The 26249-nt window shown below is 39.0% G+C and overlaps 3 protein-coding genes across 3 annotated transcripts; all 3 read left to right on the plus strand.

The window, feature by feature from the left end:
* Positions 1-1168: 1168 nt before the first annotated feature.
* Positions 1169-7942, plus strand: LOC102700456 (MND1-interacting protein 1). Its single transcript, XM_006660518.3, has 2 exons — positions 1169-2742; positions 6793-7942. The coding sequence occupies exons 1-2, from the start codon at positions 1297-1299 to the stop codon at positions 7312-7314; spliced, it is 1968 nt and encodes a 655-aa protein (XP_006660581.3). The 5' UTR covers positions 1169-1296; the 3' UTR covers positions 7315-7942.
* A 1214-nt stretch (positions 7943-9156) lies between these two features.
* On the plus strand, positions 9157-14690 carry LOC102700735 (CD2 antigen cytoplasmic tail-binding protein 2). Its single transcript, XM_006660519.3, has 10 exons — positions 9157-9287; positions 9456-9654; positions 10123-10248; positions 10330-10488; positions 11520-11649; positions 11780-11821; positions 12428-12727; positions 12858-12909; positions 13082-13159; positions 14197-14690. Exons 1-10 carry the CDS (start codon positions 9196-9198, stop codon positions 14291-14293), a joined length of 1275 nt encoding a protein of 424 aa, XP_006660582.2. The 5' UTR covers positions 9157-9195; the 3' UTR covers positions 14294-14690.
* Positions 14691-23175: 8485 nt separating this feature from the next.
* LOC102701019 (ASC1-like protein 1) lies at positions 23176-25961 on the plus strand. Its single transcript, XM_006660520.3, has 6 exons — positions 23176-23737; positions 24445-24671; positions 24745-24900; positions 25000-25185; positions 25316-25500; positions 25596-25961. Exons 1-6 carry the CDS (start codon positions 23216-23218, stop codon positions 25625-25627), a joined length of 1308 nt encoding a protein of 435 aa, XP_006660583.1. The 5' UTR covers positions 23176-23215; the 3' UTR covers positions 25628-25961.
* The last annotated feature ends 288 nt before the right edge of the window (positions 25962-26249 follow it).

Raw genomic sequence — 26249 nt, forward strand, 5'->3', positions numbered from 1 at the left:
TTTGATCCATAGAAATATGGGAAGGGGAAGAATATAAATGTATGATCACATCAATTCATAGGAATTTTCTCAATAAGTTCGAGTAAATGAAAATATTCTTATGTTTTTCTTTGGTTTATTGTACCTCATTCCTATAAACTAAATGATTTTCATAGAAATTAGTCAATAGGAATTCAATCTTGTTTTTCCTCAAAACGGAATAGGCCCTCAATGAGATCAGGGATGTACCGGTGTGTGTGCGAGGGTGTTTGCCAAGTAATCTAAAAAAAAGAGAGAGAATATTATTAGATAATTGGAAAACTTTGTTTCAACAGAAGGTAGAGCAAGATGAAAATGCTACACTGTCTATTATCTATTTCCCGTAAAAAGAATTACAGGAAAAATGTCAAGATCACCATTTTTGGTCTTAACTTCATGTAAACAAGCACTATATTATATTATCTAGGAATGTCCAGAGAGCCAGGAAGGCTTTTATGAAAAATAGTAAGTTTGAGGGTGAGCAAAAGAGAAAAAAAGATCATGTAAAATGAGGTAAGTCATTAGCGTATGATTAATTGAGTATTAATTATTTTATATTTTAAAACAATTAATACTATTTTTTTTATAGATTTTTAAAACACACCATATCTCTATGAAAGCGAAATCATTCATCCTACCACATTCTACGTCATGTAAAAACAATCACTTTAAAAAAATAAAAAAATTAAGTAGTTTTTTTAAGAAGATCATTTCTTTTCTCAATATGCCTATGCAGTACATCATTAGTTGTATATATCGTATTTTCTCTATGGGCAGGTACAGTCCAAATGAGCATGCTATACACGGATATATTACCAGTAATAATTAAAAAGCGTGTTCACAACCTTTTCTCGGCGTCGCTCAACGCAAGCGGGCCGAAAATAAGAGATGAACGAGGCGAAGTAGACCAGGCAATAATTAAAAAAAAAAAGAAAATGGCCCAGAGGAAGACTTTTTGGGTGTCCTGGGCTTGGAATCGGGTTGATCGAAGCAGTCACGGCCCAGTTATTGGTCATCCTAGGCCGGGCCACTTCCAAACCGATCTAGCGAGCCGAGCCACTAAGGCCCAACTAGCCCACTTTCGAGCCCAATAAGGCCCAGAGTTAATCTCTTCTTCCTCTCTCTCTCCCCTTCGCTTCCGTTACAGTCCACACCCCCATTCCGAGGTGGAACCCCTCGCCGCCGCACCCCCCCTCTCCTCCCCGCGAGGCGCCTCCGATCCCCATCGGCCACCGCCTCCTCCCTCCCGCGGCCGTCTTGGTGCCCCCCCCCTTTCGCATGGCCGGACAGCCTCGGGAACGCGCGTCCCGCGCGGGCCGCAAGAACCGCGCCGCGCGCGCGAGCCCGGCCTCCGCCGCCGCGGCGGCGGTGGCGGCGGCCGCCCCCTCGCCCGCCTCCGATCCCGATCCGTCCGGGGTGTCCGCGGGGGAGGACACGGCGCCGTGGGGACGCGCCACGGCGGACGAGCTGGAGGATCGGTTGCTGAGGAGGCTGGAGGAGGCCTACGCGGCGGCGCTGGCGCGCCTCGCCGACCTCGGGTACTGCGATGAGGCCGCGCTCCACGCCGTGCTCCGCGCGGGGCACTGCTACGGGAAGCTCGGGGACCCCGTCGCCAACATCGTCGCGAACGCGCGCGTCTTCCTCTCCGACCCCGATCACGCCGGAGGGGCCGGTGGCTTCGCTGACCTCCGCCGCCTAGAGGAGTACTCCCTCGCGGGGCTCGTATGCCTCCTCCAGAGCAGCCGCCCCACCCTCTCCCGCGCCGAGGCCATGTGGTGCCTCCTCTCTTGTGATCTCCGCCTCGATCAGGCCATTTCGATGGGCGCCAACCTAAACGAGAAGCCCACTCCTGCAATCGCCTCCGCTGACGAGCTTCCCCCCACCGCCGCGGCCCCCGGGCAGCGTGGCTACTGTCACTACCATACCACCACAGCCTCCGCTACCCCTGACACCACCCTGTTTGATCCTGATAACTTCATGCGACTCGCAATGCGGCAGGGCCCTGGCAGTGTTTCTGGTGTGATCTCCTGCATCAAGACCACCTGGTCACGGTCCAATGGTAGCGCACCAGATGCACAAGCGCAAACGAACCAGTCAGTTACAACGAAGCTCTCCACAGAGGAGATAATTGATTCTGTTGTGAAGGAGCTTAAGTTGCTTGACATAGACAAAAAAGACACGCCTGATGTGAAGCCTGACCCAAAGAATGAGATGGTGCGTGATCTTATAAAGCAGACACGGGAGATGGAGGCGCAGCTGAAGGAGCGAAAAGAGTGGGCGCAGCAGAAGGCGATACAGGCTGCTCGCAAACTTGGCACTGATCTCACTGAGCTGCGCGTGCTACGCATGCAGCATGATGAGAACCAGCGGCGCAAGAAGGATAAGCAAGAAATGGAAGATGAAACAATGAAGCGGCTCACTCAACTGGAGAATGAGCTAAAGAAGAAGAGTGGGCAGCTTGACCGGAGTAATGCGACAGTGCAGAAACTGGAAATGGAGAATGCAGAGATACGTGCAGAGATGGAAGCTGCAAAGTTGAGTGCATCAGAGTCTGAACGGCAGTGCCAGAAGCTGGTGAAGAAAGAGAAGAAGGACAGCAAAAGACTTGAGATGTGGGACCGCCAGAAGGCAAAGTTGCAGGAGGACATTGCTGAATGCAAGACAAAGATTACACAGGCGGACAGGGAGCTTTCTGAAGTCAACAAGGCAATAAGAAATATGGAGGTAAGGATGATCTTGCATAATTTACTATGTATTTTGCTTTAGCACCTTAAGTCTTTATATCATTCTTTCTTATTTTCTGGCATGTAGTTTTATGTCACAAGCTTCCTACCAGGAGGGATTGCACTGTTTCGATCATGTATGGTTGTAGACTTGCACAAATGTTAGAAATAGTGGTTATCATGGTAATAATACAATGCCAATAAAATTGTTTACAATTCTGAATGATTTATAATGCTTTCTTTTAGGTACTTCATGGTAGAATTGGTAAAACCATGATGGCTCATGAAAGTATTTTGTGCCTTCCCATGGTTTGACGCAATACAATAGAATATGGCTTATACCTTATTCTTCTCATATTTAGCCCTAAATGACCAACTTTGGATTAAATAGTTAGTGATTAACTAGTAGCTACTAAACAGTAGATGCTACCTGGTAGTTACTGCGGCTTTTACCTCATTGATATGTATACTGGTATCTCTCTGCCTGATTACAGGTTCTGTTAGATGTGTAGTAACAACTAATAACAAGGGACAAATCTGGTCTCGTTGTTCATTTATCACTGTGATTTACTTTTTCTTTTTCCTGGTGAAATGGAGTTTGCTTCATCAGCAATTGTTCATAAATCTTAACTGAACTATTACTCAGTGTTACCTTGTACTTTGCTGTGAATTTCTGAAGGTCAGAGTGATCATTTATTTATTTACCAATGACTTGCCTTCTGGCTCTTTCTTTTCAGCTTATTCCCTGGATTATTGAAATGGATTATTTGTTCCATACTTCTAAAAATATGTTCTCTCAAAAACTTTCTTCTAGTGCATTATTGAGGTCACTTGTTTTAAGCTATTTGTTAAGTTTATTCTCAAAATATTTATTGTATCCCTATAATCATCTAGATAATCTGTGACAATAATCTGTTTCAAGTAGTCAAAATGATATAGATTGTTTGATAGGGGACTACTCATCCTGAAAATATTGTTGATGACAACGGAAGTCTTGAATCTTGATGTTGGATAGCACATGGAATAAGCTTATATCTTATATACCGTGGCATTGTTTTCTTGATTTTTCCCCTTCTGGCACACCTTGTGTTGTGATCTTGAGCTTTGACATGATTTTGTCATGATCCAGTTAGCCTTATTAATCATGTTGGATTGCCATGCTTGATTTCTATAATGAATTTGTTGACTTCATTGGGTCCGCCAGCTGAAAATAATAGAATCATTTTGTAGATTTTCATGAGAACTATTCCACATGGAAGAGTAATGTACTTTGTGTCGTTGTTTTCTTATTTTTCCTTGAGTTCTGCCCATGCTTTGTCGAATTTTTGCTTGAGTTCTGCCCATTTTCCCTATAAGGAACTGAAACTCATGTTCAATCAGTATCAACCAATCCTACCTAAGATTGTTTTCCATGAACATTTGGGGTTGACTTCACCCAATCATTGAAGTTTACTTCCTTCTATTTGCATGTTTTGCTGGTGCTGCTATTTGGATGGACAACTAAAGCTATTGCAATATGTAGTATGTTGTTATTAATAGCTGTCATTAAAATAAACAAAAGGCATTAAGAATCTAGATAATGGTATGTAGTTGATAATGTCTTGGCAGAGTTGAAAAATTCATGTTGTCAGTTGTAGTGTTGATTATCCGTGTTGTCAGTTGTATGTTGTAATTAACGATTACTTTTGGATAGTGTGTCCTCATATTCTTTTAGCGAAGCTGTTATTGGTAGACATTTCGATGCAGAGACCTTTTCTCTTCAGCAAGGCACTAATATGGTTATTTTTGCATTCCAGTAGCATAGGGTTTATCTTACCTCTATGTTTAATTCCTTGTTCTCATCAATTGATGGTAATTTGATCTATTATAGTTATCATGTTCATTATAGGTTCTTACAAATTATATTATTAATTTATTTTAGTATATTGAGTTGGCATGTCTATGAGATGCCTAGGGCATGGCAAACGTGCTGATCATGTTTTCTAGATGTTTACCGTAACTGTTTGATTCATTTTCGACATAACTACTTTCTAGTTCGCACTACAGCCAGATTCTCTTAGAACTAAACTCCTTTATTTCATGAGCTAACATAACTCAGCATGCAGCTGGACTGTGCACTTACACAATATTTTTTTTTTCTTTGTTTGTTGGTATCTTTTAAAAGCCTGTGATGATAACTTCTTGATTAATCAGGTTCTGTCTTGTGATAAGCCTATTCCTTGATGTATACGTATCAAAATTGCAAGCTGGCGTCATATTTTGGATGCCTAAAAGCTTGATAATGTCCTCATTTTCTTATTTCCATGAAATAATGTATCAATTAGTTATTTGCAAAACTGGTTGTGTACTTGTATCACACTGAAAGATCACCAATTTAGGTATGTGCCATTGGAAGTCGAAAGACCTCAGCATACTTCAATACCATAAAAACTACAGCTGTTACTGTATTTTCCATTTGTGTGCACTAAACAAATATTTTGTTTGATTTGCTTGTTATGCCTTGCTCTGCCCTTGGTTTAGATTGAAGGTCCTTCTGCACAGCTTCCCACTGTTTGCCACTACCTTTCTCCCACTATCTACTTTATAGTTGCCAGCCTCGAATGCAAATGTGTGGTGATTTCAAAATCAAAACAGCATGCACATCAACAACTGGAGATTGAGTGGATTTGCAATTATTACTTTAAAGAAATGAATGTGCAAGTAGATGCAAGTTTTGCCTAAATGGGCCAAGTAATTAAACAAGAATGTACCAAATTGACTGAAAGAGAGATCTCCACATCGAGAACAGTGTTGCACTGCATTGCCACAACTTCTCATTGCTATCTCCTTGTCCACTTTGATGCTGCCATCCATTCTGTTGTCCTCACCCTAGGGCTCTGCTCCATCGCCATTGCCGCTGACTTGGGTGTCAGTTGTGTGAGATGGATATGGCGGTGGTGGGGGGTGGTCTACCAACCTTCTTAACAAATTGCTTGATGAAGCTGATGGATATATCCAGATCGCTGATGTAAGTAGAAAACGCCTCCAGGCAGTCATGTGATGTTTGAGCCAGTACATGATGCAACAGCTGGTGCTTATATCCATATGTTATTTGTTTCCTGCCCACCTGTTCGTAGAAAATGTTGAAAACAACGATACTAGGTGAAGTCGACAAAATATGGCAATAAAGGTATCATTGTTAAAGTGCATGAGGAATCTTCAATGGTGTCATATTGATTAGTTGGGTCTTATAAACCCAGGACCCCCCCCCCCCCCCCCCCTCAATTTTTTGCAAGGGACTTTGTTATGTGTATAGATCTCTTAGGTTTATGCGCTGTGTTTTGGTTGACTCTGCTTGTATGCTATAATTTTATATTGAAGTTTAGACACCTGAACTACTGTTGGTTAAACTTGAAAGCCTTGACCACCAGTTGGTCCAGTCTGTAATAAGAAACTAGAAGATGATAGAATGAATAAAGCCCACCAAAAAATACCTTTTATTGGGAACCAGGTGGTACAGATCGAACCCTCAACCTACGCTTCAACATACAAAGCGCTTACCAGCTGTATTGTTCTTATCATTTGAGTGCATGGGCAAATATAATGCAGTCACCCTAGATTAGCAAGCTGTTTGCAATGAAAATATTTCCCCAAAAAACATATCCTGAGGAGAGTCGAACACAGGAAGTGGGGGTTGGGAGCACCAAGTTTGGCTGTAATGACCATCCCTCCAACTGCTTGGATCACCCAGTGAGGGCAAACACTCTTGATTCAATGAATGACTGGTTTTTGAAACTACTATTTTTATGTGTGTTGAATATTAATCTATAGTGCTGTAATATGTACATTTGTACTAGAAGGGTAAGAAGCTATATCTAGAACTAGATGTGTTCATAACTGAGTTAATTGATTCGTCTCTGATTTGATATGGTCGTCCTGTTTTAGTATTATTCTGATACCTAAGAGCAACTCTGAGATGCGTCATTGCTCATTTTATCATTTTAGGTAATCGCTGATGCGAGTTATGATTGTTGCCTAACAAATACATCTCTAATACGTGTTTGATTTGCAGATGAAAATAAGAGAAGATGCAAAAGCCAGAGAAGAAAACCTGGCACTTGCAGAACAGGAGCGCACGAAGCGGGAATCTGCTAAAGCGAATGCTGAACGCCGACTTGAAGAAATACGCCAGAAGACAGAAGTGGAGTCTCGGTGCTTCAAGGATGATATCAAGAGGCTTGAAGATGAATTAGCCCGCCTGCAGAAGTCAATGGGCGTTAATCAACCAACTGTTCCCTCAACCCACCCTCCTGGTGTGACCGATCGGAACACCGCAAGGGCACCAAAGCAGCCCAGCCAGAGGCCATCAGCTGCATCCAACAAGCCGCAAGCGCCTACCCAGAAGATGAGCCGTCGCAGAGACTGTGTAGTCTGCAAGAAGGAGGAGGCGTGTGTGATCTTACTCCAGTGCGCGCATCAGGTCCTGTGCGTCGGTTGCAACAAGCGGCATGAGGAGAAGGGCGCGGTCCGCTGCCCCTGCTGCAATGCCAAAGTCGACGAGAGGATCAGGGTTTTTGGTGCCAGCTCCAATTGAGGCACCTGATGGTGCCTGTTGGGAACCTGGGGTTGCTGCCGCTGCCCTGCATATGCCTTGGTTTTTTTCCCCTGGGGCGAGGAGAAGTTTGTGGTTTGCTTCCTTTACCTCCTTTACTGTGAAGAAAGTATTATAGGTCTGCACCTGCTGAGATCTTTTACCTTGTTGCTTTCAGCTGTTCATGGATGCTATGCTGAATGGCTACTCTCTTGGGGTACATGGATATAATTGAACCTTTTTTTGGTATAGGAGAAAAATCGAATAGCAACTGTTGGGATACATGCAACAATGGTACATTTTCCCACTATATATGTCTCGTGTTGGTTTTCCGGTTGGGAGATTTCGGTTGAACACAGAAGACTGCAAAGCTATGTTGCTGTAGACCTGTCGCCGATATGGGCTGTTAGGATTATGGGGAGGGTGAAGGTTTTCTGGTTTGTAATGGTTGGATCTAGACCTGATTTGGCTTATCTTTCCCTCGAGGAAACGGTTAAGGGCTTCTCCTTTTTTTTTTTTCCTTTTTGGGCGGTTAACCGCTCTTCTGGAACGTAGTAACACGGGTCCGCGAAGATGCTTATGCTTATAAGAGCATCTCCAACGCTGGAGTGCTTAAATAGGTGCTAAAAAGCTAATTAAGTTAAGTACCATGCATGCTATAGAGTCTAATACTCTAATACTCTAATGCAATAAAATAAAATGAGTGCTTAAAATGTTGAAGGTTTATTTATAGCACCCATCCAAGCACAAGAAAGTTCCAACTCATCTGTAGGAAAGCATCGGACAAAGAGCTTGTCGGTTGAAAAAAATAAAATATCAAGCAACAGTTCCTCTTATCTTTAGAGTTTAGTTTTGGTTTTTTTTATTTTGACTTAGATCATTAATGGTACGTATTTTTGTTTATAAATTATTTTTTATTTATAAATATACCGTTTAGCTTTTTATATAAAAAAACCAAAAAATCATCCCAGATGTTATGCCACATCCTCCGTGAAATAAATCTACCTGATTTTGCAAAAGGTAGCAAAGAAACTTTTAAGTTAAATAAGGAAGAGAAAACATGATGTAAAGCTTTTCTCCAAAATTCCAGTGGAATGATTTTCAAGGATTTGGGGAACCATTCTTTGTTAGGAAGAATCATATAATAATTTTTTTCCCAATAGATTTCGATCCTACAAAATTCTCCTATTTTCCTTTTATTCCAAAGGAGCTTTAACGATCGGCATTTTACTCAGTGAGTGCAAAACGCAAAACGAAAACAACGAAAATCATTGCGAAATTCTTACTCCAGGATGTTCCAAGATTTTCTTTCATATCAACAAAGAGTTTTTTTTAAATAGTTCACAAAACTATATATATTATCATAAAATATGCATAATATGATATATTTACCACTAAATTACAGCCACGCTTATTTAACAAATACACGGAAGATGAGCGGACGTATCTCTACGCACCCACACAAGCTACGAGATGAAGGACAATGTAAACATCGATTTCTTTAAATTCATATTGATGGCAATGTGTGCGTAATATGTGTGAGTACTAATATTTATAGACTCAGTTTCGTAAATTTTACCATAACACTTTATCTATTCACAATTCACAATGCATTTACTCCTTATTTTTATAAAGTTCAATACTTAGAAATAAACTTATTTGGAGCATGCTAAGCTAAAATAGCTAAAAATGATTAGTATAAAGCATTTTCAGAATGTTTAGGGTTTAGTTAAACAATACATTCCACAATGTTTTCGGATGTCCCACTCACGGGCTCACGGCCCACAATCTGACGAGCACCCCCACTCGACCCGACCCGACCCGCCTTCCTCCCAGCCGCTGACGTCACTGACGCCGCCACATCCCGCTCGCCGCCGCCGACCCATGGAGCCGCCGCGGGGAACCAAGCGGCCGCTCCCCGCCGACGCCAGCGGCGGGGTAGACGACGACGACGACAATGACGGCGCGCTTCCCGGGTAAGCCCCACCGCCCAGCCCCTTCCCCTCCCGCTATGTCCCCTTTCCCTGTCCTCCCACCCCCCCACCCCGCTCGTGTAGGTAGCCTTCCCTCCGGTTTAGGGTTTCGCATCCCCTGCGTGTGGCCTTATGGCGCTCGTGTGCCGGTTTTTCCCCCCCTCTTGGCAGGGAGCGCAAGCCGCGGTTCCCCAAGGGGAAGAAGGCCAAGTACCGCGACCCTGCCGCGGCCGCCGCCGCGGAGGGCATCGACGGCCTGATAAACCCCGAGCTCGCGGCGGAGCGGCGCGCGCGGCGACGCCACCGCAAGGAGGATGATGACCAGCAGGGAGCCGCCGCTGACGTCAGGGGATTTGAAGTGCGCTACGAGGTACACCGTGTCTCTATCGGCACTGAAGTTGCTAGTTTGTTCTTTCTGCTTCGCTGATTAGATATAATCAGCTGTTTATTTAGGTGATTTTTGTGTTCGAACTGCACTCATTTTTTGAGTGGAATTTTGTAGCCTGGCATTTTGGCGGAAATATCCAATGGACTGGATGCTTCAACTATCCTAAGAATCTGCAGTATTACTGCAGTCAAAATGCATTAGATTAAAATAGGAACATTTCTTACGGATGTTTGAACCCTGGTTCATGTTACTGTCCTTTTTTATCCTATTTGAATGACAACTGTGAAGTGCATGTCTTTTCCCTTGTTCATATTTTCAGTTAGAAAACCCTCTCCCTGCTTCATTCTTTTTCATTCCTATGATTGATATCATATGAATGTTGAGAGCATAAGTTTGAAGCTACCCTCCTGGATATCATTGTTAGATAACACAGAGTTTGATGTTCAACAGGATAGTGCAAATTTGGTCGATGATGGTATTCGACTAGAGCCTTTCAACTTGGAACAAGAGAGGGAAGAAGGATATTTTGATGAAAACGGGAACTTTGTGGAGTATGCAAGGGGCAACGACATCAAGGTGTTGCCGTTTTTATGTTCATGAATTGCAATCATGGAATTTTAATTACAGTTGTGTGACACATGCACTTGTTTTATGTAGGATGCCTGGTTGGATAGTGTCGAAGTTGACACAAAGTATGCTGAAAAGGTTCAGAAGAAGAAAGAGAAAGAGAAAGAAGAGGAGTTCCAGGATCTTTCAACCGATGACATTGGAAAGATAAAAAGAAGAATTGCAAACATACTTGAGCCAGGCGAAACGGTATGTTTGTCTAATGTTAGCTAATATTTGCTTCTTTGTAACCGAATAAATGCCTTTAGCAACATCTAAGAAGTAAGAAAATTTAAAGCTACGTGCTTAGGCATCAAATGATATTGTATTATGATAGCACAAAAGCACCTAATCTTTCTGCTTGAGTTGAAAAACTGACCTTAAATCCTTAATGCATTATGCCATTGTTATTCTATCACATTCTCTCTTTTATTTGATGTTGGATATCGATTATTTGATGTGGAAATTAAAATGATAGTCTTAAAAAGGCACAACATTTTCAAATGGAGCCTTAATGGGCTGTCCAAATTTTATGGTATTTGGCTGTAAGTTATCTAATACCATAAACCTGACAGCCTGATGTAGTGGTGGGATGCTTGCATATAATTTTTTGCTGCGATGCTATGCGAGAACTATTCAACCCAACTTGCACGAAGGACAATGTTGTTTCATGCTATCATGTCAGCTTAATACGGAGCACAATTACATGCACATCACTGCTTTCTGCATGTATCATCTCTCTTTTATATACAAAAGAGCATATCTGTGCCAAAAGAGTTCCCTGTAAGTTTTAGTTTTCATTTCTTAGAAATATCTAGGAGCATATGTTTTTGCTATTCTGATTCTGGACATTCTAGTTTTCTTGAAAAAACTTGAGGAAGTGTCAGTTAATATATAACAATGGGATGTTGCTTCTCCACCTGATATTACTTGGCTTTGTGCTACCTATTATTATGGAATATTCTTTTTCTGGTTGCAACATTATGTATTTATTATTACGTGCCCGGTACATCATTGATTCATTGTTGGATCTGAATATCGTGACATTAAAGCAGAAACACCGAATGAACAAAAAAATTGCCGTGAGACTAAAGAAACATGGTATTTTTACCGGAAACAGTAGGGGACACCCTGTGGTTAGTTTTTTATGTAATACAAAAAAATTGTATAAATAATTACATAACAGTCTTTTGTATCAATAACTTCAGTGCCTGATAATTCTTTCAACAATTATCTGCCAGATAATACGGGCTTTGAAAAGATTAAAGAATACATCCAGTGATAAGCGTGGAAAGATGACTGAGGGGACCAAGCGTATCTTTGATGAGCTGACAGAAGCGGCCATGAAGCTGATGGAGAACGGAGAGTACAGTATGTATTCTTTTATGGTTAAATTCTTCTGTTTAGCTTTTGGCCTTCTGCTAATAATTTCAGTTTGTCATTGTGTTGTAGCCTTACAGTGATTTGCTTACTCGTTTCATTTTTATATGTTTCAATGCAGATGTTTATTCAGATGATCGGGAGACTTTCGAACGTGAGGCTGGTGAGTGTCCTCCTACCACAAGCTTACTTTAATTTCCGCTTTGCGATTGTTATGTTTCCTTTCTGATGCTACTACTATTGTTATTTTCCAATTCTTGAATTGTTGTCCCGAACCTTCGAACTTTTGTCCAATTGTACGAAAACTATATTGCTCTCATCATGTTTATAAACTATATTGAAAAGGAACATGAAGTACAATTCGACAGACCCTGGGCTGGTTACACATTTCCCTTTAGGCCATGACATAAGATGATAGAAAATGCAAAAGAATATGCAGCATCTAGAGATTGTGGGACTGAAAATAATGGAATTAGTTGTGTACTAGTTCTATCAATGGTCTCCTGTAACCAGGGTTTTAAATCTCCGGCTATAGCTGCCACTATCTCCGGCTATAGCTGTTTGAGTTGTAGCTATTTGTTCTCATACACAATTTAGCCGCTATAGTCCCATTTAACCTGTTATTAACTGTTTGAGCAAACCAATCGCTAAACACCTTAGCCCGCTATTTAGACTGCTTGTAACTATATGTGCATTATGCTAGTGCTTATGCAAATTATTCTTGAAAGGTATCTTAATAGGGATTGCTTCAATGTTCTTGCTTTTGCAGCGGGGTATGAACGTCTGGCACGTGCTCGTCTTGGTCTACCAGAAGCTGAAGAAGATATCTTTGCAGACAGTCCAAAAGATAAAACCACTTCATTGTTACTAGATATGGAGCCTGGTCCTTCAGCTGCTAATACCTCTACAACTGCCACCGCATCTAAGGAAGATGACGATGACTTTGATATGTTTGGTGACGATGATGACAAAACTGATGCCAATCGTGATTCTGATGCAAATGCTGTAGGTTCAGGTTCCAATCCTGAACAAGTACCTCATGATTCTAATGAAACTTCAGGTGCAGAGAGTAAGTTCTCATGTGTTCCTGATTTCTATATGTGATAATTACTAAGCAAACATACACACGACACATTCGCTTCGTAACTTTTAAGTACTGTTGTTTTGTGTTGATTATTCTTTTTGCTCCTTCCTTGCAGAAGGTGATAATGGAAGTGTGAGCTCAGATTATATTTATGATCCAACTTCAGGGTAGGTTACAGGTTTTAATTTATGCTACCATACTCAATTGTTACAGTTGCTTTGAGTATATGAACTTTGTTTTTCTTTACTATCAGCATTATGACAATACTATGCAGCCAATGCTGTCATTTTTAAATAGTTAGGTTATGTTAATTGCATTTGCTTTCTCATTTATATGCAGTTATTACTATAGCAGTAGCACGGGCTATTACTACGATTCTACATCTGGATGTTATTGCTCTGCATCTACAGGAATATGGTATTGTTCTTCATTCATCTTTCACTGGCATGCAATGACATTGATTACTTTTTGTTTAGCTGTTTACTTCTGGATGCAACAACACTATATGTACGCTGGACAGCACCCTTTTTAAGTACTTAACTGGAAGGCTCATTTTATATCACAATTGTGTATCTGGGTGCCATGAATCCAATTGTTGGCGAAGGTTAACTTCTGTCAAAGGAATGACTGTTGGTGATGAAGTAGAATGTTGGTAGCCAAACGAGGTCACTGATTGATGTGAAGAATAGATCTAGGGTTGCTAAGCCACAAAGTAGGAATTTTTAGGGATTAGGAGTATTTAATTTATTGGTTTATTAGTTCCCAGGAGGTATACAACTTATGACACTATTCTACTTCAACTATCCAACTCCTAGACATTGCTCAGAGGTAGCACAAGCCATACAGCTATAGGTTAGGCCTTATGGCTGTGAAAGGTTTGTTTAAAATGGGCTTCAAACCAGGAGTGGCTATAATTCTTATTATTATACATTATCTCACCCTCCTATTCTTGATATACATGCAATTTAGAGTATAGCATACTATATCATTTCCCTTTTTAGCCATATCCGTGTTCTGCATGTGTCCATGATTTTAGACACCGACTGTTGCCTATGAAGCATCTACACCTCATGACCTATCCATGTGCAACTCAGTTATTACATATTTTAGCTTCATTCTTGAGACATGGGTGTGTGCCACATCACACATGGCCATACAATATGCAAACAATTTTCCCTCAAAACAAACTTTGACAGCAAAAGCTCTCGTGTTGAATTCAGAGAAGGGCAAAACAGCCTACTAGTTAAGCGTGTGGTTGAATGCAGAGAGAGAACACATTTTCTCCATGCGTTTGGTATACCACAAAGCTACATATCATTACATAACTTCAGTTGCAGCAAGCAATGTGCATTCCTAATGACCAAATCCTTGTTATAGGTTTCTGCAAATTATACCAATGCTACCAACTTTATGGAAGTGCATGTGCTTAATTTATGTAGCATCTACTTCTTCAGGTACTCATACGACGAACAAACCAGTGAATACAAAGAGACGCAGTCTGAACAATCCAGCACGGCCAAAGAAACACCGGGAGATGGCATCAAGGAGTAGGCCAAGTACCTAACGGTCGCCTCTCTCAAGTTAGGTTGTTTAAACAGTTGGATGCAGATTCAGTTTTTAGGTAGAAAGGGGGGCATTTGAAGCTCACTTTTGTTTGTACAAGTACGGGGAGAATGAAAGGGGAGGGTTGTCTTACTACATAGGATTTTATATAGAGCAGAGTGATGCGCTGAGCGCTTTATTTACACTTACACTTACGTTCACTTGTTTATTTTGCATTGCCCCATGGTCCATATCCCCCAGTGCCCATGGATATGTACAGACCTGTGACATGTAATTCCCCCCGTCTCCATTGGCATAACAAGATGAGAATATGATATCAGAACGAGGTATCTGTTGTTATAAGCTAAATAGTTCCTGCTTTTAGTTGAATTCTACTGCATCTGTTTCATATTGTAAGACTTTCTAACATTGTTTAAATTCATTAATTGATGAATGTATATAATTTATATATGTCTAGGTTTATTAGTATCCACATGAATCTAGACAAGGCTAGAAAGTCTTACATTGTGAAACGGATGAGGTAAGATTTAATCATTGATTGATGATGGATTGCTTTTAAGGCAATAAATTTGCCTCCGAAATTGCAAGACGCGGTTCAACTCTCAGGAAGAAGATGAAAGATCCAATTGAACATCCTCACTGAACCACAAGTATTTTTGCGTGCTGGAAAAACGGCCCGCGTCGGCAGCTTCTTCCGAACGGATTTTGGCCCGTGACACCAGGATCCGGCCGGCATGCGCCGGTCGCACGGAGAAGAGTCGGGCGGCTCTCTCACCCGCTTTACGGATCTCTCTCTGTGCGTCGTGCCGAGATGCTGCTTTAGCATGTGTTTTGTGTGGTACGTGGTCATTAGTGAAGGCAGCAGGCAACTCGCCAATTTGCAGGTTTCTGCCATCATGGTACCCGGTTTCTCATGGCATGCTGTGCTCTGCCGGTTATGACGGCGGTAAAAGATAGTAACGGGCGGAATCAGAAAATTTCAAAAAGTAGGGCTATGTTAACTTAGTTTGAGCTATTTTTGAAGTTTGCATGTTGATTACACATGATTCTACCTAGAATTATGGATCTATGCCTATGGCTCAAGCCATAACGTGTCCTAGATCAGGTACCGCCGAGGAGAGCAAGACAAGTATTCTTCCTTGTAAACTTCCTACACCGACATGTTATAGATTTTTGTGACCAATTCTGCAAGTTTACATAATACTAAGCGTAGTTTGCATGTTTACTAAAGTGATAGTTATTAGATTATGGTTTTTTAGTATATATAATGGCATCGAGGGCATCCCAACCGTTTGCGAGCATGATGACATGCATTTACAGATTTACTATTCAAGGAACACATTTATAGTCAAAAAATTATTTGCTACTATAACTTATTATCGACGGACAAAATACAACTACACTATTTGTTGATGTAGAGTTTGGCTGGTTCCAACATATATGTGATATTATAGCAAGGTGAAAGACACAATGATTTTATACTAGTTTTTGCCCCTTGATGACAGTAATAACTATATTCCTATTAACTGGAGCTAGCGTATAGCCACTATATCAATCTTACGTGATGAGAAAAGCCATAGTTAAGTCTATAACTATATCGGTAGTATAACTTAACCATGTTTGTCAGAGGTTAGACACTATCGGGTCTGTGACTGTCCAACGTTGATTCGATGATTATCTTGCCTGGCTATCTTGACTTCTCTTCGCCTCTCTTCCCTCCCACTAAGGATTTGTATTTATAACCATGGATATCTCCTTGTCAACTAAAGCTAGTGTGATAATTATGTGTACTATTTAAATATAGTCGTCATCATATATATATATATATATATAGGCAAGTATGTATTTGATTATTTATTTAAACTTGTTTCTTGTGTAGTACACTTACCGAACAGATAAGGGATGAGTATTCATATCTATGAAAGGTACGTACCCTAATCATGGATCCTATTAATTCATATTTGTGTTGGAAGATCTTGTATACGTTTCTTCATGCAATGATAGTAATCACTTTTTAATACGTAGGTTCTGTCTTATTTCGTGGGGGAACAAAGAACAATCAGGCTAGCTTCCAGAGTCCAGTGGTACGATCTTTCCGTCCGAAAACCTCGCGATCGGCAAATCCTCCAGTCCGACGACCGTTTTGAAGCCTCGAGAGTCAAGAGTCAATCCCAGCTTGCGTTCGCACGTACGTGCAGCTAGACCACTTGACCAGCCAACATCTTCTGCCCCTTTTTAGTTTTTAACACTATTTTCAGAGCATTGACCAGCCAAAATCTGGGCACTAATATACACAGAGCGATGTAGTCATGTATATAGAAGATTGCATTGATCTACTAATGAAAATGCATAAAGAAGATAAAGTTGTTTTTTTTACAATGGTCTTTTATTAGTAAAGTACTCCTACCTCATAATAAGTAATAACATTATTTTTGTCCCCCACCCTCTTATTTGTCTTAAAATAAGTTTATTTTTAAGTCATCATTGCATTATAGTTTGTAAACTATGGAACAAATACATTATAAATATATGAGTAAATCTAGACATGTTCAAACCCTATCTCAGGCTGAGCTTCGAGCCAGGCCTAGGAAAAACCTGACTAAAAAAAAAACCCAACCTAGATCTGCTCAGCTCAACTATGCACGGAAAAACTAAGCCTAAGCCTGGTCCAAACTTTTCGTAAATTTTGGGGTTTTTTGGACTTTAGGGCATCAATACCTAGGCTCGGCCCTGACCTGTTGCATGGTTGGGACGAGGTAAGCTCAGGCTTATTTGGACCGGTCGACTAGTTGGCGCAACTTGAACAAAAGACTAAGTAAATTTTACAAAACTACATCTACTTTCACCAAACTATCGCAAAACTATATATTTAAGCTATTGGATCAAAAAACTTTATTTAGCACCAAGTTTATCGTAAACTACATATTTTATATTGAGTATCACAAAACTACATATTTTGTATAAAATTTATCATAAAACTATAGATTTAAAGTAAATTCTAGCAGAAAATTCTCCATCTGGACGATGGTGATATATATATGGAATTAAATTCTAAAATATGCAGTTTTGTGTTGTTTAGCTTTAAATCTGTGGTTTTGGGATAAATTTAGTATCAAATATATAGTTTTGTGATATATCATCATAAATTTATAGTTTCGTGATAATTTGATCAAAGCATATGTAGGTTTATGAAATACTTGAAATATATAAAGTGGGCGATAATTGCACTGGGATTTGATAAAGTGAATGATATTATTATCTTTTTGATTTTCTATTGGTATGTGTGGGATCAGTGAAGAACTTAGTTATTTTGGGAACAAAGTGAGTAGAAGACAATTTATTTATTCTAATTTAATAGATCATATTTTATACCACCACTTCAATTATTGATAATAGAATAGTTTTCTACCAACACAAAAGATAGAAATAATATCATTTTTATTTAATAATAATATTATTAATAGTTGATTATTACCATAAGAGACCATTGCAAAAAAGTTGAGTAAATATTACAGAACTACATATACTTTTATCAAAATATTATAAAACTACATATTTAAGGGTGTATTACAGAATTAAAAACTTAGCACCAATTTTTTCATAAAATTATATAATTAAGGCATTATACCATAAAATTACAGATTTAACAATCATTTTATCCCAAAACTACAACTCAATATGTAGATTTATGATAAATGTAGTGGTAGTTTTGTTGAACACATTGTTAGACCTGTAATTTTTCTGTAGCTGGAGAAATAGTTATATTTTGGGATAAATATGGAGGGTAGAAATAATTTTATTTCATGACAAAGAAATTAGTATTTACTACCTCCATATATATCTTAACAGATGTCACCGTTGATTTTCGTGGCACTCATTTGACCATTACTCTTATTAATTAAAAAAATTACATAATTATTATTTATTTTATTGTGAATAGGTTTGTGAATAAATTTATTTTAACTATAAAATAAATTTAATAATTTTGAAAATAAGAGAATGTTCAAACATGTGCTAAAAAGCAATGACTATTGATTAAAATACGGAGGGAGTAGATTAATTACTATTACCTCTGCCCATAAATAGAGGATACTGACGATTCACTCGTAATTTTTGACCATTCGTCTTATTCAAAAATTTAGTATAAATATAAAAATTTATAAGTAATACTTAAGCTACTTTTAACTATATAGAAAATAATAAATAAAATAAATAATACTTTCAAAATTTTTTAATAAGACGAGTAGTCAAATTAAAAATTACAAACAGAAAGTCAAAATCCTTGTAATCTGGGACGGAGGAAGTAGTATAAAACATACAGGCTACAACACGTGTATGTACGTGTGCATACATGTAGGCGTGACGCTATTCGGACATCTCTACAAGTTGAGACGTCGGTAATAAGACCGTATATTAGACCACACATACGTACGTATCTACGTCGTCGTCTCCATGACGGCGTACGGTGACCACTTGGTCAGAGCTAATAATAAGCTAGGTTATCACTCCATCAACCTGTAGCTAGGGAAGATCTCTAGATCACATGAACCACGCCCAAATACGGAAAAACAAGTGGGTCATTAGCAGCAAGCTAGCCTACCCTACCCGATCGATTAGCCTACCTGCAGCAGGTTAATTAATTAAGCTACGCACTCTACAACCTTTACCAATTTAAGTATATTAATATTTAGCCTATTAGGAGTCGGATTAAGACAAGAAATTTCTAAGCCAAACCCGTGACACATCAGTACCAGAGAGCCTAGTCGGAATCACTCTCACGAAACAGCACATGTGTTTTTGATTTTGTTATACGATTCAATTCAAGTCTCGTTCGGATCAGGTAATTTATATGAGTTTCTCCTTTGACCCGATTAGTGTTATAAATACCGGCCGGCTGTGTTTTGCATGCAATTAGCACCTGCACTAATTTTCGAGCTAATTAATCACGTAGGAATTAATCATCGTCTCGTCGAGCTATAGCTAGCTAGCCAGCTACGTGGTACGTGGTGCACCATATGCAGCAAATGGGCGGCGTTGCGGCGGCCGCGGCGCGTGGCATCGTCGTGTCGGAGTCGAGGAAGACGGCGTACGTTCCGGCGGCGGCGAGGAATAAGGGGGTGGGCGGGCCGTCGGTGGAGGCGATGGCCATGGCCGGGCACGAGCACGAGCGCTGGCGCCGACCGTGTCCGGAGGATCATCATCAGAGCGTCGACGACGACGGCGACGAGGAGGAGACGACGACGACGACGCCGGCGCACCTCCTCGCCGTCGAGGCGTTCCTGGAGGAGGCGGTGCCGGCGGACATGGTGGCGGCGTCGCGGCGGGCGGAGGAGGCGCGTCTCCGGCGCGGCGGGCGGCCGCGGAGCCGCGACGACGGCGTGAAGGAGATGCTCAGGCTGTGGGCCAAAGCGGTGGCCAAGAAGGCAGTAATACACAACGTTGTTAGAAGCTAATTAACCAAATGCAGAAATGGTTAGCTAGGATCGATGGCTAATATTGCCAAACTATTTTTCTCCCTTGTTGCCTTGATTTAATTTATTTTTTTTCTCGAAGAGCCAACTAGATAGATGCTAAGCTAGGCTAAACATTGATTAATTTGTTTGATTCGTTGTAGTTATTAACTGATGATAAGTGATGAAGATGTATATGATCTTGTATTTGTTTACCGCATGAGACGATGTTGCAATAAATGTTTGATAATCTACTCATGTCATTGATCGAGTTTATCTCATTTAAATGATTTGCTATTGACATTATCACATCTATTATATATAATATATATATATATATATATATAAATTAATAGGAAAAGAAGCATCCACTTTGCCTCTCACGGTCTACAAATTCTGAGATTAATAAAAAAATAGAAAAAAATAAAAAAATCGGACAAAACAAAAAAAAATACCATCGGACGTATCAATTGCAATTAAACACGCGTCAATCAGATATAGGAGAAAAAAGTCCATGCATCCATGTAACGTCACGATAATAAACTCCTAATTCAATCATCAATCGAACAGATCAATTAATAGTAAGAAATCAATCGGATGGATCATATAAGAAAAAAAAGAAAAGATTTTTTTTTGAATTGGACAACTATAAATATATAAAAAAAGAGTCTATGTGCAAATACATCTCGGATTAAAAATTTTAAAATAATTAATATTGAGAAAATAGTTCATCTATAAATACGATTTTGGACTTAAAAATAAAGAAAAATAAAAATAGTTCAGGTGTAAATACAGTTTAGAAAAATTCAAATCTCGACTAAAATTTTTAAAATAATTCATATTGAGAAAAGAGTATCTATAAATACAATTTAGAAAGATCTAAAATTTCGGTTAAAAATTAGGAAAAATTAAGAGAAAAGGTCAATATATAAATACAATTTAAAAATATATAAATTTTGAATTATATTTAAATATTTTGTAGAGAAGAGTTTATGTACAAGTGTAGTTTAGAATACAGGTAAATGTGATTTCATGTAAAAATATAACTTAGAAAAATTTAAATTCAAATTAACTATTAAAAACTAATTATTATCAGGATAAGATTTTTTATATAGCTACAATTCATATCGATACTAGCCACACAATATGCGCGGACCACTGTACTAGTTCTATAGTATATCAGTAAATTTATCGATCGTTATACTATCATTAGACCAAAACATATTTTCCAAATATATCTAAAATGCTCTTATATACATGCAAGGTTAACTATTGATTTATACTTTTATAAGTATTAAAAATTAAGTGATGTATTTTTTAAGCCTCTTCACATGATGTGGAAGTTTGTGAATGAGTTTCATGAAAATTTTATTTTATTTCTGTTTTCGAAATACATTTATCAATTATATGCAACATAGTATATACTTTTTTCAAAAATATTTAAAAATATACACAAACTTATATATCATATAAGGAAGCTATGCAAAATATTTAATAATTTTTAAAACTTCTATGTTGTAAATCCTTAGATATACAAGGGTGCTTTTGGTTGTTTGAAAACAGTCGTTGTCCCAATGACATGTTGCAGAACGGTAAATTCATTTGTATATATAAAAAATGAGAATACTAATGATAAATCATTAAATTGTGGTAAACTTATTGATATATAAGTAGACTCCCTCTCAATTTTTTTTTTGTGTTCGTACGTATTATGTCTAGCTGTACGTACAGCCAGATTTCTTCTAAAAATCTTTTGAGAATTTTATATATTCTCGTGGTTGATTCACGGCCGTTGCGTTAAAAACTTATCAAACCAAGAGAGGCACATGTTGCATCTTCTCCTCTTCGACTGAGTCCACTTCGCTTCTTCTCCAATCTCCCGCCGCCTCAAACTCTTACGTACTCTTCGCCAGCTCACAAACATATGTGCTCCGGTGGCTCCATTGCCACCTGTCTAATACATACCACAATGAAGTATAATTTCAAGTTCTTACAGCATGTTTAAAGTTTAATATTATGATCAACGTATAAATATATACTGCACTATTGGTATACCACTTATCATACGAACGGTGTTTTGAAGTCCGTTATACAAATAGCTATAAACCAATAGTCAATTTTTTTCATTCTTCTTTCTTCACCATTTAAACACATATCTAATATGGCAAATTTTTAGACCCCACTTTACTTATTGTTAGGTTGCGTTCTTTTGAGCTTGTCAGCTAGGATTATCCCCCATTTTACGTTAGCACGTTTCCTAAAAATTTTCATTTAAAACTGATTGAATTGTAACGTATTTTGATGTGGGACAAAGTAAATTTTGACCAAAATTTTAAGTTGTTGTATCCATATAAATTTTCTATATATTTTTTAAAATTTTCGTTTGGAACATGAAATAGCTTGTATCCATTAAATTTTCTATATTTTTTAAATTAATTTTCAAGTTTATAATAATTATTACTCGATTAAATAGGCTAATGGAGTACATCATTTTGTGTGTCATCCTAAATCTCATTCGAATATCGATCTGAAAAGAACACAGCCTTAGTTGACGTTGGAGCAGTTTCATTGTGACCTATTTGAAAAGATGTATACAGGGATAATGTTTACATGCATACTGTCTTTATAAACACTTGTACTATCAAACGATCTTTTTAATTGTCAGTTCAAGAGTAAGAAACAAATGTTCCTTAAGAATTACTCGCTTTGTATTTAGATATATAACGATATTGACTTATTTTCAAACTTTGTAAACTTTAACCATTAATAGCTCTCAAAATTTTTAGTTCAAAGACATAAAGATCGTATGAGTAGAATTTATACAAATAATTTTATAATTTTGTTAGATATTATGGTTATATCCTAATAGAAAAATAGTGGTTAAAGTTACACGCAATACCAAATGAACTTAATATTTTCATCAAGTCTTGACAGATTTTGATCGGTTTTACTGTATCCAATTTGAATAACCACTTAATATTTTGTAAAAAAAATATTTTTATCCCACATCAAAATACACGACAATTCAATCAGTTTTAAACAAAAATATAAACCCTACTAACAGTTTAGCCCTCGTAAATTGTGGTACATAATTTCCACCCAGTTTTTAATCCACTTCACCCAAAAGCATCACATAGGGACAATTGTTTTGCTTTTTTTTAAAAAACAAACGACATATTTGCAAATAAAAAAATAATTTGTGAATAAAACTTTTATATACATGTTTTCAGGATAAAAAAACTAAGACTAAAAAATAAACCCTGACGAAAAACCCCAAACCAACTTCAAATATAATATTGAAAATTTAAATTTTAACATAGGAGTAAGCAGCAAAATAAGCGATGGTACATGCAACAGTTTTGAAGGCATTTCGTACATAAAACAATTTGCTCGAGTACAGACGTACAGTGTAGCAATCGCTGCCCAGATCTTATCCTGAGAAAGTTCAGATCAGGTTGGAATGCTGCATTGCTGGCTTGCTGCTGCTCTCTTCTTCTCTCTACCAGTCCAGCTCCAGCAGATTCTCCCGTTTGTTTGCTCTCCCCCCACAGAAAAGGGCGCCAGATCATCCACCTCCCATTCCTCGCTAGCCATCACATCCACATCCACCGCTCGCCGAGAAAGAGAAGAAGAGAAAAAAAGAAATCTTTTTTCCGCTCTCTTCTTCTTTCTCCGATCCAAAATCTCACCCTCTTCTTCTTGCAGCTCTCGAGTTGACCACCCCCGCTCGTCCTCCGAATCTCGCGCCAATTGCGCGCGTTCTTGGAGGAGTTGGGGGGGTTTGGATCCAATCAAAGAAGTGGGGGTTCTTGGATCTAGTCCTGTAATGGCGGCGCTGGTGGAGCATTTGCTGGGGTTGTCGTCGGCGCCGGTGGACTGGGAGGCGGAGGCCTACCCGGGGTACGGCGACTTCGCCGTGCTCCCTTTCCTCGTCGCCTTCTTCCCCGCCGTCCGGTTCCTCCTCGACCGCTTCGTCTTCGAGGTAATTCTTTTTTTTTTTTTTTGTGGCTGCTTCTCTCCGCCGCCGGGTTGTCTCGTTGGATCCGAAATGCGTGCGCATTCTGCGCCATTTGGATGCGCATCGGGATTGCAGTTCGCTGCTGGATATGCAGTGCTGGTTCAGCGTTGAATTGCTTGTAGCCTTTGATTGGGTCAGTTCGATTAAGACTGATGATGATAGAAGTGTCTGCTTTTGGATGACTGTCCCCTTTACTTGTGCAAATTCGGGCATGCAAAATTTCATCCTGGGCCGTCTGTGTTATGTCAAATTATGAGCATGGTGACAATGTAACTATCTGTTGATTCAGACATGAATGGATTGGATTTGATAAAGATGAGTTCATGATCTGCTTGATTTTTGTTGTCATGTAAATATTGGCTTCTTTTAGTAACAGGTTCGTTGTGTGGCTGATCCGTCCCGTTATTAGAAAGGCATAAAGAGTAGGCCCTGATTAAGTTGGTTGCTTTTAATTAGGTTACAAAGTGAGACGCTTATGGATGCTCTTTGCTTCCTCTTTAGCTTTAGGTGTACACTTCTAAATTCTAATCACTTCGTGATTTAAAATGTGCACATGCACTTACTATGATACTCTTATGAGAAGAATGGCTACAATGGCTCTCATATTTATGCAATATCAGTATTCCCTTGCATGCGTAGATTTCGTTCTTCTCATCTCATTCAATTGGCAGGCATTAGCAAGAAGACTTGTACTTGGAAAGGGATATGACAAGCTTGATGAAACAGATGAAAGTAGAAAAAAAATCAACAAGTGTAAGGAGTCGGCGTGGAAATTCGTTTATTTTCTTTCTGCAGAACTGCTTTCATTGTCTGTAACATACAATGAGCCATGGTTCAAGAACACTAGATATTTCTGGGTTGGGCCTGGCGAACAGATCTGGCCTGATCAAAAGACAAAGTAAGTGGGGAAAAAATACCTTTCCATGTGAAGAGGTTTCCGTGGCACTGAGTTTTTTTAAATCATATTGCAGACTCAAGCTTAAGGCTGTCTACATGTTTGCTGCTGGATTTTACACATATTCCATCTTCGCTCTTCTGTTCTGGGAAACAAGGCGGTCGGACTTTGGAGTCTCAATGTCTCACCATTTGGCAACAGTTGTTTTGATTGTTCTATCCTATATTTTCAGGTATGTTCAGAACAATTCCGCGGATAAGGTAATTGCTTTCGTGTATGCTGTCCCAGCTGCACAACCATGTAGCTAAATGATATTGTGCTTTTTGAACAGATTTGCTCGTGTTGGTTCAGTTGTTTTAGCTCTTCATGATGCTAGCGATATATTCTTAGAGATCGGGAAGATGTCCAAGTACAGTAGCTGCGAGGGGCTAGCTATTGTATCATTTCTTCTTTTTGTAGCATCATGGATTATTCTCCGTCTGTTCATTTTCCCATTCTGGATCCTAAGGAGCACGAGGTAAACACATACTGGCATGTGGTGCCATCTGCTAATCTCTAGACATTTAGCTCTATAGTTGAAAGGAACACTACTCCACTACAAAGACTAAATCAAACTTCGTTGATCAATTATCTGGTGCCTTTTTCAGCTATGAAGTACTGCTGACCCTGGACAAGGAGAAGCATAAATTTTATGGCCCCATATACTACTATATTTTCAACAGTCTCCTGTTCTCACTTCTAGTGCTTCACATATATTGGTGGGTACTAATATACCGGATGCTAGTCAAACAAATTCAATCTAGAGGCCATGTCGGTGATGATGTTCGATCTGGTATGCAATTCTTTCATGTTAATGTTTTAAATAAATTTTCTTTCTAGGAATCATGAATTTGTTTGTTTCTCATAAAACTGCTCACTATCGAACAGATTCTGAAGATGAAGAAGAGCATGAAGACTAATCTGTGGGAGGAATGCTTAACAGAAGAGCTATATATAGTGATCCCTACAGGAAGATACATCAACATCATACTGAATACTTGATTTCCAGACCAGATCATTTTTCAGTATCAAACATGGCAACCATGATTTGCAATCTGCTAGCCCTCCCATATACTTTCCCCCTTATATCCACATTTATAAGAGAAAATATGCAGGATAAGTTCGTTAATTCATTTGTTCATTCTTGTAACTGTGCAGACAATTAATTGGTTTACGGTGCAATCATGTAGTGTTCTGTGGAATTCGAACTGTAACTTGGTGTATCATCTCTTCTAATGGAAATTATTACCATAAGTTTCTGCTGCATCATTTCATAAGATTTTTCCTTTTTTTCCCACAAACTCCAGGTGTCGTTCTAGTCCCTTGTATTCCTTTTCTTCCGTGGCCGCGTTTGGCTGGGGTATATTATTCCACGCACATACTAAATTAGTATATGACTAATTAATTATTAATTATAAAAAAAATTAAAAATAGATTAATATGATGTTTTAAAGCAATTTTTTATAGAAAATTTTTGAAAAAAAAAACAGTAATCTAGATAAATAGGAGGGGGGTGCCAACGCAGGTATCATTTTACTTTGC

Source organism: Oryza brachyantha, chromosome 9 (assembly GCF_000231095.2).
Source record: "Oryza brachyantha chromosome 9, ObraRS2, whole genome shotgun sequence".
Taxonomy (NCBI): domain Eukaryota; kingdom Viridiplantae; phylum Streptophyta; class Magnoliopsida; order Poales; family Poaceae; genus Oryza; species Oryza brachyantha.